General features: G+C 46.0%; 3 protein-coding genes across 6 annotated transcripts; 2 read left to right on the plus strand and 1 right to left on the minus strand.

The window, feature by feature from the left end:
- The first annotated feature begins 48 nt into the window (after nt 1-48).
- Nucleotides 49-908, plus strand: His4r (Histone H4 replacement). 4 transcript variants are annotated; one of them, NM_169592.3, is made up of 3 exons: nt 49-109; nt 320-523; nt 588-898. In NM_169592.3, exons 2-3 carry the CDS (start codon nt 344-346, stop codon nt 717-719), a joined length of 312 nt encoding a protein of 103 aa, NP_731927.1. In that variant the 5' UTR covers nt 49-109; nt 320-343; the 3' UTR covers nt 720-898. The 4 variants fall into 4 exon arrangements, with proteins under 4 accessions (NP_731927.1, NP_001262576.1, NP_731928.1 ...); NM_001275647.1 differs by having other exon boundaries at nt 82-109; nt 588-908; NM_169593.3 differs by having other exon boundaries at nt 82-211.
- A 61-nt stretch (nt 909-969) lies between these two features.
- On the minus strand, nt 970-16,857 carry CG7886 (uncharacterized protein). The gene is made up of 11 exons (NM_142121.2): nt 16,530-16,857; nt 16,314-16,452; nt 16,174-16,256; nt 9,187-9,275; nt 3,913-4,246; nt 3,645-3,835; nt 3,400-3,576; nt 3,075-3,249; nt 2,563-3,025; nt 2,060-2,504; nt 970-1,981 (listed from the first exon to the last, which is right to left on the minus strand). The coding sequence occupies exons 5-11, from the start codon at nt 4,238-4,240 to the stop codon at nt 1,304-1,306; spliced, it is 2,457 nt and encodes an 818-aa protein (NP_650378.1). The 5' UTR covers nt 4,241-4,246; nt 9,187-9,275; nt 16,174-16,256; nt 16,314-16,452; nt 16,530-16,857; the 3' UTR covers nt 970-1,303.
- Cad88C (Cadherin 88C) lies at nt 4,772-16,070 on the plus strand. Its single transcript, NM_169594.3, has 12 exons — nt 4,772-5,314; nt 8,955-9,290; nt 9,644-10,874; nt 10,938-11,138; nt 11,194-11,998; nt 12,062-13,125; nt 13,180-13,361; nt 13,418-13,830; nt 13,916-14,982; nt 15,043-15,437; nt 15,497-15,641; nt 15,708-16,070. Exons 2-12 carry the CDS (start codon nt 9,047-9,049, stop codon nt 15,904-15,906), a joined length of 5,946 nt encoding a protein of 1,981 aa, NP_731930.3. The 5' UTR covers nt 4,772-5,314; nt 8,955-9,046; the 3' UTR covers nt 15,907-16,070.
- Nucleotides 16,858-16,923: the final 66 nt, after the last annotated feature.

Consider the following 16,923-nt stretch of genomic DNA (forward strand, 5'->3'; position numbering starts at 1 on the left):
GCTGGTAGTGAGACAATAGAAATACTAGATACGCGCATTTTGCGAAAGGTATTTTGAGGTGTGCGAGATCTGGTCACGCTCACAAGCAATTTTCTGGAGATTTCTTGAAGTGAGTTTTGTTGCTGAGAAATTTAAGTAAATAATAGAAGAATCGGTCAACAAAGTTTTTTTGTGCATAAACATAAAAAAAATAATTGGAGACCATTATTTTGTATGAAAACAGACTTATTAACAACAGTTTTCACCTGTCAAATGAACGTTTACCTTTCACCAAACATGGCGTCGCTTTACAGTTTATTGCGTCTTCTCTTCTTTTCAGCCAACTTTACGAAGCAACTGAGAAATGACTGGTCGTGGAAAGGGAGGCAAAGGATTGGGAAAGGGGGGCGCCAAGCGTCATCGTAAGGTGCTTCGTGATAACATCCAGGGTATCACCAAGCCTGCTATTCGCCGTTTGGCTCGTCGCGGCGGTGTTAAGCGTATCTCTGGCTTGATTTACGAGGAAACTCGCGGTGTGCTAAAGGTACGTTCTGGCGAAACGAAGGGAAAGTGGTGAAAAACTGATTAATTTCTCGGAAAATTCACAGGTATTCCTTGAGAACGTTATCCGTGACGCTGTCACCTACACCGAGCACGCCAAGCGCAAGACCGTGACCGCCATGGACGTGGTCTATGCCCTCAAGCGCCAGGGACGCACCCTTTACGGATTTGGCGGTTAAGCACGCCCTCTAACCTCCACATAATAAATAACCATGGAGTTAACTTAACTACATTCAAAATACTTGATCCAATTGAATCTTAATCAGTAGTATTCAACGCAAACTTAACCGAACGCAAATATTTTATAATTTCACAATATACGGACTAAATAAATCAAAAGATATCACATAGAGAACTCAATATCATGCATATGTGCATTTTGACTTGGGGCGGTTAATCATCCGAAAATAAGGTCCAACAAACTCGCTTAGGGAGCACACAAATAATAAATCTTTAATGGAAATTAGTAAGACCAAAGTATATTTTTGTACATTTTTGGTGCAGCTTGAATTCGCAGATGGCAGGACGTGCAAAAAGGAGCAGGTTCCCTTTTCTACTGCTACTGCCCGGGAGTATGACTGCAAATTTAGCTCTCCCAGTGGGGATCCTATCGAATCGAGTTGGCTGCTTTGTTGTGGGTGTGATGGTGGTGGTAGTGGTGTTGTTGTTGTTACTGCTCGGCGTATCAGCCAGCTGTGGTGTCGCTGCTCCGGCTGCGAATGGCTGCGGGGATTTTGAATGGAGGAACCTAAAGTCACGACCCCTAGGCGCTCTGCTCCCGCTGCTTCTGGAGCTGCAGGGACATGTAGACATTGGCCGGGGATATGACATTTTGGTCGCCGAAATCGCCAGAGCCTCCACCACCGCCGGCATCTCCGTCGCCGGCCTCTTCTGTGAGTGACATGGACTCCGATTGCTTGCGCCGCACAAAGACATGCATGGAGGAGTATTTCGAGCTACTAAGTAACGTGGAGTCCGTCGCCTCCGTCTCGTAGTCTGAGTTCTCCAGCGTAACGTCCGTTGAGGAGAGTTCTTCGGAGCGGGACATATACGACGACTCCATGTGCATGTCGCCGACTGGTACCTGAAGATCGTCCTCAGGCCGAGGTTTAAGGCGCTTTTTCCCCGTTTTACCAGCATTCGCTTGTCGTTCCAGATTGCTAACGAACTGCGCCACATGTCCATCGCTGGCGCCTGGGACACGTTTTTGCACCAAAGCCTCGACCAGTTGAGATTGCCTCTGCCTCCTGTGGGATCCGTCACCCACGCCCACCACATAGCCGTGCTCGTAGCCCCGCTTGACTGGCTGCTGCTGCTGCTCATGCTCATAGTTGTAGACATAGGCCGTATCGCCCCCGCCGCCCTCGTATCGGTGGCCAGGATTGACCATCACATTGTCGCCAATGTCCGTCTCGAATTGAACAGAGGGATTAAGCTTGAACTGTGGGGATAAGATGGGTTATCGTACAGGAGAATAAATTGCTAGTACTGGTTAATTTATATTGTGGATACTACTCACATCTCTCTCGTTGGCAAACTCATGGTCCGACTTGGACTCGCGATTCTTTTTGGCTGCCTCCTTGGGATTGTTTTCCACATACTTAATCTCACTGCGAACCTTGCGCACCTGGAGATGTTTGCGTTGGACCTGCATTTGCTGTTCGTAATGCTGTTGCTCCTCGTTCTGCGGCTCCGACTCGGATTGACTTTCCTCCGCCTGCTGTTCCTCCTCCTCCTCCTCCTCCTCTTCCTCCACGTCCAAGTCCACCTTTTTCTGCACGTCGCGCAGATTTCGGATTTGCTGCTCCAAGGAAAGATGCTTGACCTCCATTGGTGGGGGTTGTTGACGTTGCAGCTGCTGCTCCTTGCGCAATGTGACAATCTCGCTGCGGGGTGTGACTTCGGGACTGGTGGCCGCACTGTTGACCAGCCGGTTGAAGTGCGACTGGCGGTAGCTTTGGGAACTGTGAAGAAATACTCAAATCAGATAGGCATTGAATTGAGAATTGAGAGCTAGCCCACTTTTTGATGACTTCTGGCATAACATCATTCCGCGCCACATATTCCCTCGAAATGTTCGTTTGTGATCCTCCCTCCATGGCCTTCTCTTGAACCATGTGATTGGAGTCGGGTCTCATGAGCTGGTGGCTAAGCTTCTCATTCAGCTTCTCGGCCTTCTTGCGCAACGTTCGCTCGAAGGAGAGCTGCTCCTCCAATGCTTTGGTGTGGGACAGCAGTTGAGAGACGGTGACCTTCTTGTTCTTGGGCAGGCTCTGTAGCCCGTTGACGCAACTGAGATCATACTCTGGCTCCTGTTTCTCCTCTGGTAAACAGCCAAGACGATCATGGATACTTCGCTGCAGGAACTTACTGATTCCTTCGTTGTTTCGCACATTGAACTCCGTAATGGCCGTGTTCAGCTCCAGGCAATCGAGAATTAGATTTGCCCCGATATCCGTCAGGCCGCAGCCCTCCATGTCGATTTCTGTGGGGTATTTGAACTGTATGGATCGCACTATTCGGACTCTACGTACTTTTTATCCAAGCATCCTCTTTCAACACCTCGGTTATCCACCGGATGCCCACGTCGCCAATCTCCGGGTTGTCAGCCAACAAAACCGTGCGCAGACCGCCAATCGTGTTCACATCGACGCTACGGTAGCGGAGGGACTTCTCCCATCCCTCCGTGAAACGGGTGATCTTTTGCATCTGATTACATAAAAAACATAAACGCAGTTATAGGAAGACCATTAAGAAGGGTAATAAAAATATGCAATGGAATTTCATCATATACTACTGAAAACGCCAGGATATATTTCTAGAAAGAAAGAAAAAGATCTACAGGGATTAAGAGATTACCTTGAGCATGTCGGCCACGTGCTCGGCTCCCTTGGAAGTAAGTCCGCATTCAGAGAGGTCGAACACTTCGATGCGATTCAGGTATTTGGCTGTGTTGCACACCACCTCGCAGCCCTTATCGCCAATGTTGGATTTGCGAAAACTCACTGATTCGAGGCATTCGTTGTCTGCCAGTGCCTGTGAATGGATTGGATATATGTGTGTACTTGGAAACGTGATCCCGACCGCAAAACTTTTCAACGCACCTTGGCAATGGTCTCGATATATCCATCCTGCAATGGCAATCCCTCCAGCTTCAACACACTTAGATTTTTGTTGCTCGAAACACAGTTGGCAATCGCCTGGACCAAACTGTTGAATATGAAGCGAGTATAGATCACTGGCCGCTGGCGAAAAAGTCGGGCTCGTTTCTCGGTGTCAATGGGATCAATGTTGGCTGCCGAAAAAAATGAATAAACGAAATGGTATAATTCACATTCCATACAGAGTAGCAGACTACCAAAGATCACCTACTTTGTGGATATGTGCGTCGCAGGCGCACCACCAGCTGCTGGAGCACGAGATCATAGTGGAGCGCCTCGGTTAGGAGCTGCCAATCGCTGACCGCCAGCTTATCGCCGCACAGCTCCAGAAAGGTGGTGGTCGCATTCGACTTGCTGCGGATTTCCGGCACCGGCGTCAGATTCTTGGCCCGGCACAGCTCCAGATAGCGGAAGTGGAACGAGCGGCTCTTGCTGGACTTCTTCACCAGCGGTGGAACCGACACCACCACAGTGTTGGGCTTGCGTGCTACCTCCCCGGAGTGGCCCTTTCGCATCATAGTCACTCGACTCACGGACATATTATTCTAGGAAAAATAATGACGTTACGTATCTGTCAATATGATATGGCAAATCACTGGATTAAATTAATGACAAATTAGAATGACAGTACTGAAATTATTAGGTTAAGAGAAAACCGATCCAAAAAAGTTCAAGGTTTCAAAGATTATCAACTGATGCTAAGCAAACTAAAATTGGTTTTTGCGATGGAAAGCTCAACCTTCAAAATTGCATAAGCGCACGCACTTCCGGTTTCCGCTGACCACCATTCCAGCCTTCCAGTGAGCACCCACTTGCGATCCAGTAAACGAGCTCGCAAATTGTAAACAAACAGAGCTCACCCACCGCCCACTTGCCGGTGGAATTTACGGTTGGCTAATTACTCGCGTGCCTCTGGTGCGTTTCTCTCTCTTTAGTTACGACCCGGCTATATCTGTCTCTCCCGCAACAGGGTTGCCATGCCATTCCGGCGATAACTCGATTCCAGTTGAGCTGCAAAGTCTCGTTAGCTTGTTTTCCAAACTCAACGTCAGTCGTCGAGCGGCTGTTGCGGTAAACACTTCGTTCAAAATTGGCTTTCCGTGAAATAAACACTCAACGGTTTTCGGTTTTCGGCTTACGAAAGTGCAAAATAGCCTCCAACGTAATTTATTCGCTTGGCCAAGAACTCGAAACTCTGCGTGTTCTACGGCACGTTCCGTTGTCGGCTTAAAGTGTCATCAAGTGATCTGACCACCATCCAGGTTTCGAGGCCCCTTACCACAAACACCGCTCTTTAAAGTCGAGTTCCGGTTCGTGCATTGCCCAATTTCGAAGCGTGCGACACGTTTATTTTATGCGGCTTCATCGTGTACTCCATATGTGTGTTTTGCGGGGTTCTTTGACTTATGCCTAATTACCAGTGACGTCGAAGCCTTTTCGAAAATATGTGTCAGCCACGAAATTTGTCAGTTCTCTGGTGAAAGACACTTGCTGAAAGACACTCGAGTGTGTCACTGTTCGCTGGCTTCAAAAATTGTATAGGGAAAAGGACCCCAACCAGAAAACCGCCAAAGGATACTCGGACTATAGGAATATCTATCTTTTATACGGGGGTAAGTAAGCGAAACCGGTCTGCATTCCTGTCCTGGCATGCGACTTTCCTTCGATAAAGTGGGAAGTTAGGAGGTTTCCTTGCAAGCAGTCGTTGGGGGTGAAAAAACATAAACAAAACACTTTACGGAAAGAAAAAGAGCTCAAAGATAGTACCAGAGTTTATATACCCTTTTACCACGGTATGTAAAAATATTTGTACCAAGAAGATCTTCTCCTATAATCAAACTATTAATAGCATTAAATGGAATTAAATATTAATGATCCTAGAAATATCTATTGGCTCATTAAAATATTGTTAAATGTTTGCCATAACTCTCGAGTAGTAAATTCGCACTTTACAAGCTCCTCAAGTGCATTGGAGCCTGAAGTTCAACTTCGAAGGGTTGGCTGACTTCTGCTCTTCTTGTAATACTGCCACTAAGGCCATAGCTCGTGTCAAGGACTTGGCTGCTCTTCCAAGACCAGCCAGTCCAATAAAAATTGTGTAATTACCCCAAAATGTAGAAATACTTGCAAAGCAGATGCAAATAGAAAAGTGCAAAAACTTAAGCCAGAAAAGGAGCCGGAGTGTAACGGACAAATTGCTCACGACACCAGCTATGAATGCATAGTACAATAGTATAACATCTAAGCCAAGTCTCGGAGAGCTTGGCTCGAATAGTGAGACGGATGCGGGCGTCGCTTGAACCCGGGCTATGAGTCAAAAACCATGCCACCGCAACGGAGTCAGCTCCCCAAACTCTCCTGCCCCACCGCCCAATCCAGCTCGAGCTCCTTTTGTTTGCCAGCCAGCCACCAGCAAACAATCGTTGGCTGCTGGCGTTGAACTTGACTGTCGGAGTGCCGCACATATCGGAATCGATGGGCATGACAAAAGGGCCCTAATACGGGGGAGGAAGTGTTCAAATTGGAGTACTCGGAACGCCTGAACGCCAGGGGACCGATTGTTTGCTCGCGGGCCGGAAACTGGAGGCAACATTGGTCACAACACGATTCCCGCCAATCTCGATCTCCATGGCTGCACTCGGAAAAAAATATTGATATATTTTAGAAGGGTTGATATCAACGACTTCTCATTAATCGTATTATTAACATTTTATGTTTTTCTCATGAATTTCTATGATTTTTGGATAGTTCCCTGATCTATAAGGTTTCTTAGATTTCTGAGATTAGTTTTGATATTAGCTAAACATACATATATTGACCCAAAGCAGAGCACTTATTTTTTCGAGTGTACATATGTGACTGTTGCTCTCAGGCGGGCTTAAAATATTTAATATAATTAAGTAAGCCCCTGGCTGGCTTGGAAAGTCATGAACCGGCGATTATACTGTTGCTGGAAAAAGGGGGGCGGTGAAAGAGATCGGGAAACTCGTCACAGCGGCAGACAAATCAAAATTGTTTATTGGGATTTCCATTTCGGTGGCGATTACCTTGGAGCTGCCACCAGGTTTGTTTGCGGTTAACCCAAAAAGCCGCAAGATTGGCGACGCCAACCGACGTTGGTTACAGCGCGTACGTTGGACACATTTTCGCAAAGGATTTCACTTTTTGGCCCACTCGGATGGGGTCAGAACTTGTCCAAGCATGAACCCTGCTGCCACCAGAGTCATTAGCACCGAAATTCGCTCGGTTTCGGATTGAGATACATCACATGTGTATCTTGCAGGTCGCAGAGCTACATATCTGAACTGCGGAAAGGCGCCGTCGTCATGGTGGCTGGGCCAAGTGTTTTGCTTGACTTTCGGCGACTCCTCAGCAGCCTCAGCCACTTTTGCCACTTTCCACTTACGTAAATCTGGAGGGGAAATGGCAGAGCAGAGCCCTGCCGATCTTGCCGAGGCGGCGTAACTTATTAATTTGCCTTAATTCAGTGGGTTTTAGCTGTGTGGAAAATTGGCAGCAAGAAAGTGGGAGTGTGTTTGCCACTAATGGAGTTAACTAAACTAAATGCGATTTTGAATGGGCTATTTGAAGGGAAGTGATAGCCCAGATATTAGGCTAATGAAAAGTGTGGCGGAACTTCCACCCCTCGCATTTCCTCTATTTCTTAACCGTATTTTGATTTCATTTCATTTATATAAATTGAACTAATTAGAAAGCTATAAGATCGCCGAAAATGCAAAGGCGTATGGGTGTTGTAAAAAACACATGAATAACAATATCTGTACGCAGAACAAAAGCATACAATTTTATGTACCGAGCGAAGTGTTCTCTTCATTTACCCATCGTAAATAATCGACAGCTATGATAACCCCGATTCGACTGAGCCAGTGCAGCATGAAATTGCCTGGGCAGCAGAGCATCCAAAATCCCTGCATCGTCCAACTGACCAAACAACCCAATTGCCAACGTTACACAAACATGCTGGCCACGGATGCATGGATAATTATCCGCGGACGGCGATGGAGAGAATTAGCCGCCCAAAAGCAGAAGATGCGGCAGATACAGATACAAGTTGTGTTAGTGGCAGTCGCACCATTGAAAATGTTGCATGCGGCGCGTGTTGAAAGCGAAATCAGGCGCAGATTGTGATTACTTTTGAATCACTTAACCGTGATCAGTTAAGGCGACTCTCTAGCGACCTTGCTGGCTGCTTGCCGCGATTTTTCCCGGCGATAAAGAGGTTGATGCAACCTGCAGTGGCAGGTAAATCAATTACCATCCACGGAGACATTTACGATGGCAGCCCATTAAGAAATTGCCGTGCGGCAATTGCGAAATCAATGAACCACAGTTGGCAAATCTTGCGGATCCGCAGCTCCGATTGCAAATGAGCCTAACCGAGTTGAACTCGCGAACAATGGCATTAATAATGCATATATGCATCTGCATTTGACAGATGCAGTCATCGCTCTACAAATGCATTTTTCACACGCACCCCCCTCTGTGAAAAGATAAGCCGTTGGCGATGGAAGTTTTTCCAAAAGTGTAGCAACATCATTAAAAATATTCGCAAATGCGGTTTTCTTTAAGCTCGTGATAGCTTCATCTTTCGAAGACAACTTTCAATTTTCACTCCACTTGAGCGAGAACTTATTCGCAATTTGTTTGAAATTTGCAATGAGACAAATCTGGCACATGAATAAGCCAAAATTGTAATAATTGCCGGGCAGTTTAGAAAACGTTCCGGTCGTTAAACCGCGAACAAAATAACAATCAAAACCCAAAGGCAGCTGTGAAGAAACCCATAAAATTTCTTTAGCGGAATTCCAGGCTGGCGCTGAGCCAGCATTTAAGTAAACTCAACTGAAGTATAAAGCCAATAAAGAGCTGACGCTTAATTAATTTGAGCATAAAACTTTCGCAAAGATCTGCCTCAGCCAATCCACTGGCCAATTCTCACGCAGAAAAGACGGACAACATATAGAACACCTGTAGACACGCAGACTGCGAGTCCAGTTCCATTCGGATTTCTTAATGCACGACCCAATTCACTTCTTGTTTCTGTTTTTTTTTTTTTTTTTGGGCAAACGAGCACAGAACTTCTCTGGTGGATTCTTCCCTCCACTTTAAGTTAGCTTCTCGAGCGAAACTGCCAGCGGGTCATAGATCACGGCCCATAAAACGTGCGACATGTGGGGAAAATGGGTTAACACTCCACTTGGCTTCTGTCGTAACACTTCGTCTATTTTCTAGGTGTCGCCGCTCGATTCTACCTGTCATGTGGTAGTGACTGTTATTATTATAACCAGTAACCCCAAAGGTGTCGTTCCCAAACGCCACACACGATGCACAACGAATCACAGCCGCCGGCGAATGGTAATGGAATCGACAGCATGGACTACAAGAAGGTGCGCTTAAAAGGACAAAGGCGGCGAAGTTTCTCTAGTTATATAAGCTCCATATCCATCCAAGTCATAATACTCACCACACTAATCAGCTTGGTTGCCTCAAATCGACCGCCGCGTTTCGCTATCGACGGCCAGTCGGAGATTGTACTGCGTCTGAAGGAGAGTCCTGAAACGAAAGTGGGTAAGTCCAGTCTAGAGTTAATATATTACAAAAAAAGAAAATTATTTCAAAAGCTAAGCAGAAATGTGAAATATCAGATAGCAAACTTATTATCTATACAAAGAATGGTAGTGTGTCATGTCTCAACAATTTTAAGCTAAATATACTTAATCTTGAAGTTGTGCAAAATAAAATCGTAATATAAATTCGACCAGATATCAAAAATGACAATGTGTCGTGTTTAAAAATGGTTTGCTTATCCGTATAATCATCTTTTGCTGAATGGCTTTACATTTATTTCCTATAAATAATCTGCAAAAGATAGATAGTAAATAATTTTTGATTGAATTTTTGCACTTTTTTTTCCTCGTAAGGAACCCTGATATACACGCTAAAGGGTTACGATCCGGACAACGATCCGCTGACCTTTGGCAAGCGCAATTCGCATGATAGCGAGATCATTCGGATTGAGAACACGGGTGGCAACGAGGCCAAGATCTTTTTGGCCAAGGAACTGGATCGGGAGCTGCAGGACGAGTATGCCATAGTGCTAACGCTGACTGACAGTCACTACAGCGATCACAACTATGTAACCCAGAGTTTTTTGCTCCTGGTTGAGGATATAAACGATAATGTTCCCACATTTCTGCCCTATCAAAATGCCATTGAAATACCGGAGGGCAGTGCACCGGGAGTGGTCAGCACTCTGGAGGCCACGGATGCGGATGAAGGGGCCTACGGCCAGGTGGTTTACTATCTGCAAGAATTGGATGGCGACAATGATGTGTTCTCCATAGCTACGCACCAAGGCAAGGGCATATTGAGGTTGCAAAAGGAGCTGGACTATGAGAGAAAGAGTCTGTATCAACTGAGAGTCCTGGCCATCGATCGTGCCAATCAGGGACCGATCAATACGGGAACTGCTGCCATATTGGTGAAGGTAAAGGATCTGGAGGATCAGCCGCCGGAGTTCGTAGAAGTACAGGCAGTGGCCCGAATTGCCGAAGATGCTCCAGTGGGCACAAAAGTTCTGCGAGTTCGAGCTATAGATGGAGATCGTGGGATCAATAATCCCATAGCCTATTCCCTGGAGGCCAACGATCTGTTCGACATTAATCCGCACACAGGCATAGTTCACACGCTAACCAAACTGGATCGCGAGGAGCAGAGTGATCAGGTGAATGGAGCTCATATCCTGCGTATTTCGGCCACCGAGTTGTCCAAGTCGAATACCCAAATGGCGCCCACAACTGTACGCACCGAAGTTACGGTCATTGTAAGCGATGTAAATGACGAAATACCCACATTTGGAGAAACAGTCTATCGTTGTGAGGTCAACGAGAATGCCCAAACCAATACCCCGCTTAATTTCATCGACGAGGAGGTGCAAAACGTGGTCTTCGACCACGATGAGGGCAACAATGGCACCTTCCGCTTGTTTCTGGATCCGCCCAACGATCTGTTCGAGATCGTACCCGAGTTGGCTGTTAATGAGGCCAACTTTATGCTGCGGGTGAAGAACTCAAAGTCTCTCGATTTTGAACAATTCACCGAGGTCAATTTTACGATATTCGCCAGGGAGGTCGACGAGCCCAGTCGATGGAGGTAAGCTTATAGTGTGGAAAATGCATATAGAGTAATGTCTAAAATATATCTTCTCTTATATAGTTCTGCTCATGTTCAGATTTTTATACGAGACCAAAACGACAACTTCCCAGAGTTTAGTCAAACCATTTATAATGCGAGCGTTTTGGAAAACAGCGAGCAGGATACAATCATCACCCATGTCCAGGCGGTTGATGTGGATTCTGGGGATTATGGAACTATGGGTATACGTTACACCAACCTCAGAGGAGGAATCGCTCATTTGTAAGTTTTAAAATTAAAACTATGATACGGGTCTAACATACCTTTCCCCTTTAAGACTCAATCTCAACCCCATTACGGGAGTGATAACCATCAAACAGGCAGGTGGAACTGCCTTCGATCGTGAAATCATTTCACGACACTATCTCACCGTGGAAGCCATCGACAACGCTGGTCAGGGCAACAGGAATACGGCCCAAATAATCGTAGACATCCTGGATGTGAACGATAACGCACCCACATTTCCTCAGCGGCAATACGAGACCAAGTTGCTGGAGAATCAGGCTGAGTTCGAAACCCCTCTGCAATTGGAGGCCAGAGATGCGGATCTCAATGGCACGGAGAACAGCCAGGTGACCTACGAGATTGTCGAGGGTCTGTACCGCTCCAACTTCACTATAGATCCCCAGAGTGGCCTTCTGCGTCCGGTGCACAGTTTTGATTTCGAGGAACTGGTAGATGGGAGCAGTCGCAGAAGTGATCCTTACACGGGTGGATCCTTTAGCATTCGAGAGATCGATCTGCTGGTTCGAGCACGAGACTCGGGCATTCCAATGCTCTCCACTGTGGTTCCTGTTCTTATTTACGTGCAGGATGTTAACGACAATGCGCCGATATTTCAGCAAAGCTTCTATGCAAAGACGGTTCCCGAGGATCTGCCAGGTGGGAGCTCGGTGCTGCAGGTAACGGCCATAGATCGAGATGGATCAGCACCCAACAATGTGGTGGTGTATCGCATACAGACGGGTGCCGGTGATAAGTTTATCATCAACTCGGAAACGGGAGTTATATCGGTGGCACACGGAGCCAATCTAGATCCAGATCTCACAGAGAGCAAGAGATCACTCTATACTCTGTCAGTGGTACGTTCAAAAGAGATTCCTTTTTGTAGAATATTAAAACCCTTTCGTAATTGTTTACCACAGATTGCTTTGGATGGTGGATTGGGCAATTCCCAGTTGATGACCACATGTACGGTGAACATTAGCATTCAGGATGTGAATAATAAGCCGCCTGTGCTAAAGGAAATGCCAGCATTGCAGATCTTAGAGAACACGCCTGTGGGCACACTGGTGTATCGCATTCAGGCAACTGACCTGGACCACAAGGCCATTCTGCGGTACAAACTGAACCCAGAACACTGCGAAGGTCGAACTGAAGAGGGGGCGCTGGTGAAGAGTAGCGAATACGACTTCTTGGGCGCCTTCGAGGTGGACTCCATCGAGGGAACCCTCAAGGTGGTTAAGCTGTTGGATCGCGAAAGAGTCGAGCATATTAAGCTAGCCATTACTGTGGAGGATCTGGCTGCGGCCAAGGGCAGACAAATCGCTGAGGGTTTCCTGAGCATTCAAGTGCTGGATGAAAATGATAATAACCCAAAGTTTCGACTTCCCTTTTACCGTCAATCAATTACGGAGAACAGCATAAACGGGGCAATGATTGTGAATGTGCTGGCCTCAGATGTGGACAAGAATCGCACCATAACCTATGCCCTGGAAGGAAATCCCACGTACCGATCACTAATGCATCTGGATCCGCAAACAGGGGAAATTGTGGTGGCCAGCAAGATTGACCATGAGCAGCATCAGTGGCTAAATTTCAGTGTGAGGGCCACGGATTCTGGAATTCCAGCAAGATCCTCACTGGTGGATGTGTATATAACAGTGCTGGATGAGAATGATAACAATCCCTACTTTGTGGGTGGCAGCAAGAACTATACGATTAGTGAAAATGCAGCTCCAGGCACCAGAGTTGCCACTCTCCAGGCTGGAGATGCGGATTCGGGAGATTTTGGCAAGATCACCTTCCTGATGGATCGCATCAGTTCGCAGGGAAAGTTTACCATAGATGCAGACACTGGGGTGCTAACGGTGGCCGATCGTTTGGACAGGGAGTCTAAGGATTCCTACAACCTGGTTATCGAGGCCTGGGATAACTATCAATTCGGATTCCTGGCCGGAGAAAGTCGCAATGCCTTCAAACAGGTTTTGTAAGTTATAAAAATTTAAGCATTTGACAAATTTATTTCATTTAGCTCTTTCAGCATTTCCATACTCGATGAGAACGATAATCCACCAGAGGTTGACTTGCCCATGAGTTGTGTTTTAATCACTGAGTATCACGAGTTGCATGAACGAGTGGCAAGCATAGTGGGCAAGGATGCAGATGACCCCACTACGCCAAATGGTAGACTCGATTTTGCCATCACTCGGGGTAACAAAGATGGTAAGGATTTGAAGGAGAATAAGTCTTTCAATCACTAAATATATTTGCACTTAAAGGTATGTTTGAGCTGCGCCAGATAGACGCTTGGAATGCCCAAATCTTCGCTAGCAAAAGTTTGCGCAATAGATACGGAAACTATAGCCTTACTATAACTACGCGAGATATGGGCCTTCCAGCCAATATTGTGCACAACACCTTGGATATTTGCGTATCGGATTTCAATGATCACGCTCCGGTTTTTGTGAGGCCACTTCATAACACCACTGTTCGCATTCCGGAGAATGCGACTGTGGGAACGCTGATACTACAGGCATATGCCAGTGATGGGGATATGGGGCAGAATGCTTTGGTGAGATACAGACTCAAACCCGATCCATTGGGCAGCTACAAAATGTTTGAAGTAGACGGCAGCACAGGGGAGCTCTTTCTGAAGGAACAACTTAACCGCGAAAAGCAGAAGATTCACGAGGTAAATGCCAAATCTCCTTATACCTACAAATTTTAAAGTATAAACACACAAAAGAATATACTATATGATATAATTTTCATTACAGATACGTATAGAAGCCTATGATCAGGGATTGCCAACCTCACTGAGTTCAGACTTGGATCTAACGATTTATGTTCGGAATGTTAACGATTATGAGCCTCAGTTTATGGTTAACGAAATATCCGTAAACTTCACGGAGCACTCGGATCCAGGATCCGAAAGAATAAAGCTACCGGACACCATAGATAAGGATCAGTTGGAACTGGACGATCCGAATGATACGCCCAGCCAGGTGTGCTACTTTATAGTGAATGGAAACGAAGCGGGATACTTTCGTCTCGATCCCGAAACCCATATATTGACTGTTGACCGTGAACTGGATCGCGAGGTGATTGCCAATTTTACGCTCTATGTTCGTGCCACTGAGAATTGTAGAAATGATTCTATATCTGGTGGCGAAAAACGTCGTCGTATGGGAATCGAGATTAACAATAGATTGGGAGGCATTGTGCATAACCAACAGTTTGGATATGATCGTTTCAAACACTCTCGACAATTGAGATCGACAGAGAGTAATGAATACGGACCAGAAGATGCAGAGCTGTTATCGTATGAAGCCTATGACAGTAGTCAGGAGGATCCAACCGGAGGATTGGCAACAACCCATCCAGAACTAGATAGCACTGTAATAAAAGTAAAGGTGCGCGTGCTGGACATCAACGATAATCCACCGAGATTCCGTTCTAAAATCTTTACTGGTGGTATAACGACCAATGCTGATTTCGGTTTAAAATTCATGCGAGTGGAGGCTACGGATGCAGATGAAGGAGATAATGGAAGGATTGGATACTACCAAGTGGGTGAAATCCGACAGACTCTTTCCGAGGGATTGGAGAACGTACGCAAAGCTCCCTTCCTTCTCGATCAGGAAACCGGAGAAGTGCAGCTAAACTTTGACCCACAAAAGGGAATGAAGGGCTATTTCGATTTCGTCGTTTTGGCCAACGACACCTCAGGAATGAAGGATGTGGCCCATGTGTTTATCTACTTGTTAAGAGAGGACCAAAAGGTGCGATTCGTGTTTAGACTTCAGCCGGACGAACTGCGATCTCGAGTGGACTCCTTCAGAGAGTAAATATTGAGTTGATTTTAAAGTATAACCCCCCTTCTAATGTTATTTCCATACCTTAGCACCCTGAGCAACATAACAGAATCGATTGTAAACATTGATGAGATTAAGGTTCATGAGAACAAGGATGGTTCGGTGGACAAGACAAAGACGGATCTGTACATGCATCTAGTCGAGCGGGAGGATAACTCAATCTACGAGGTATCCGAGGTGCTCAAACTGATTGACTCGCACATCGAAAGCCTGAATGGGCTATTTAAAGAGCTCAACGTGCTGGACACGCAGGCGGCAGAGGCTCAGCTCCTGACCGCGGGACCCAGCCGAGGTCCTTTATTCGTGTGGCTGATTTTCACCAACCTCTTTCTGGCCACTCTACTGGTAGTCACTATAGCACTTTGCGCCTCTCAACGGAATGGATACCGCAGGCAGCTGAGAGCCGCTAAAGTCAATATATTCCGTAAGTAACGATTAGGATAAAAGATAAATTAATATATTTAATACACAAATTCCATTTAGGTGGTCACTCCTCGATGTCCCTGCAAGACGCTCAGGAGCCGGCCACTCGAGTGCCAAATACCAACAAGCACAGTGTCCAAGGATCAAATCCTATTTGGCTAAAGGGTTACGACAACGAGTGGTTCAAATCAGAAGAAAGTGGCAGGTGCGATAATAGAGGAAATCACTAAATCGTCCCTTACTTAAATATATAACACTTATTTCTCCATAGTATTGGTGGCCATGACTCTTTGGATGATAACTTTCTGGCCGTGGCCACACAGGATATGCACGAAACGCTCAAGGGAACTGCCAAACTATTCAACAACAGCAATGATCTTAATCGGCACTTTAATCTATACAACCAAATCGACAAAATGACCAACAATGCTCAGATCCTGGCCCGAAAACTGGAGACCACGGAGTTATAGCACCAAACAGTCCCCCCCCCCTCTTATTTATGGCACTTGGATTAAGGATAGCTTAAGTTCAGCTTGTAGGGACCATGTAAATATATCGAAGCTTAAAACACAGTTTTAGTCCTGCTATGTCCTACGACATACGCATTCGTACAAATTAAGGAAATTGTATTAGCAAATAAAGTAATAATTGTCGGTGATAACTACATATTATTTAAATCAATTTATGCGGGAAAGAGTCATAGCGCAAATATACAGAATATGCTGAATTGAACTCACCTTTGATTCAGTTCCTCAGTTAGAAAGTAGTCGAGAGCTTTGTGGTTCCGCAATGATGATATAAAAATATACGTAGAGCACAACTGGTGGTGAGGAGTCGGTTAGTGGGGTCGATGGTGGAGCATGTGGCGCCCACTTACCACGCTATTCCACGTATCCCCGTGGCGCCACTCTGAAAACTGGCGGCAGCTTACAAACGTACAAAAAAAGTGACTAATCGGGGAGACGGCAGCTCAGATAGGCATTTGTATGCATTACAACCGACAGCAAACGACACGCCTGCTAGGATATGATGTAATAATCGCTGCATACGGACAACCCAGAGTAGGAAATGCCGCCACATGGCACTCACTCACCTTAGCAAAACGGGGATAATCCGGACCAGATCTGGTCAGTTTTTGTCTCTTTTGCACTGGACTGAATGCTCCTTGCGATTAGATGCGATTGGGTTGGTGGTCGAGCAAGGAAAACAAAATAGAAAATAATAATTTTCAATATAACCTTTGAATTTGAATCCTCGACCACAACTCGACGAAACGCACTGAAAGAATCCTGGGAAGGATTAGCGGGTTTCTTAATTCGGCGGTTCTGCTGATGTTTTTTGTATTTTGTTTTCGGGAGTTACTCGGAGTATGTGTCAAGGCAAACTAACTGTTTCCTAGGAGAAAATTATGTTGTTAAACGAATGTGAGTCTATGAAAATCTGGTCACCGCCTGCCGAGATTCCCATTCCCGATACCCAGCCATCAG

The sequence above is a fragment of the Drosophila melanogaster genome, chromosome 3R (assembly GCF_000001215.4).
Source record: "Drosophila melanogaster chromosome 3R".
Lineage (NCBI taxonomy): Eukaryota > Metazoa > Arthropoda > Insecta > Diptera > Drosophilidae > Drosophila > Drosophila melanogaster.

What these genes read in the sequence shown, in the direction of transcription:
- His4r (NM_169592.3), top strand. Translation starts at nt 344, where the DNA reads ATGACTGGTCGTGGAAAGGGAGGCAAAGGATTGGGAAAGGGGGGCGCC. An exon ending in AAACTCGCGGTGTGCTAAAG is followed by an intron (nt 524 to 587) that starts GTACGTTCTGGC and finishes GAAAATTCACAG; the next exon opens with GTATTCCTTGAGAACGTTAT.
- CG7886 (NM_142121.2), bottom strand. Translation starts at nt 4,240, where the DNA reads ATGTCCGTGAGTCGAGTGACTATGATGCGAAAGGGCCACTCCGGGGAG. An exon ending in ATATCGAGACCATTGCCAAG is followed by an intron (nt 3,577 to 3,644) that starts GTGCGTTGAAAA and finishes ATCCATTCACAG; the next exon opens with GCACTGGCAGACAACGAATG. An exon ending in AGTTTGCCAACGAGAGAGAT is followed by an intron (nt 1,982 to 2,059) that starts GTGAGTAGTATC and finishes TTATCCCCACAG; the next exon opens with TTCAAGCTTAATCCCTCTGT.
- Cad88C (NM_169594.3), top strand. Translation starts at nt 9,047, where the DNA reads ATGCACAACGAATCACAGCCGCCGGCGAATGGTAATGGAATCGACAGC. An exon ending in GAGTCCTGAAACGAAAGTGG is followed by an intron (nt 9,291 to 9,643) that starts GTAAGTCCAGTC and finishes TTTCCTCGTAAG; the next exon opens with GAACCCTGATATACACGCTA. An exon ending in GACGAGCCCAGTCGATGGAG is followed by an intron (nt 10,875 to 10,937) that starts GTAAGCTTATAG and finishes TCTCTTATATAG; the next exon opens with TTCTGCTCATGTTCAGATTT.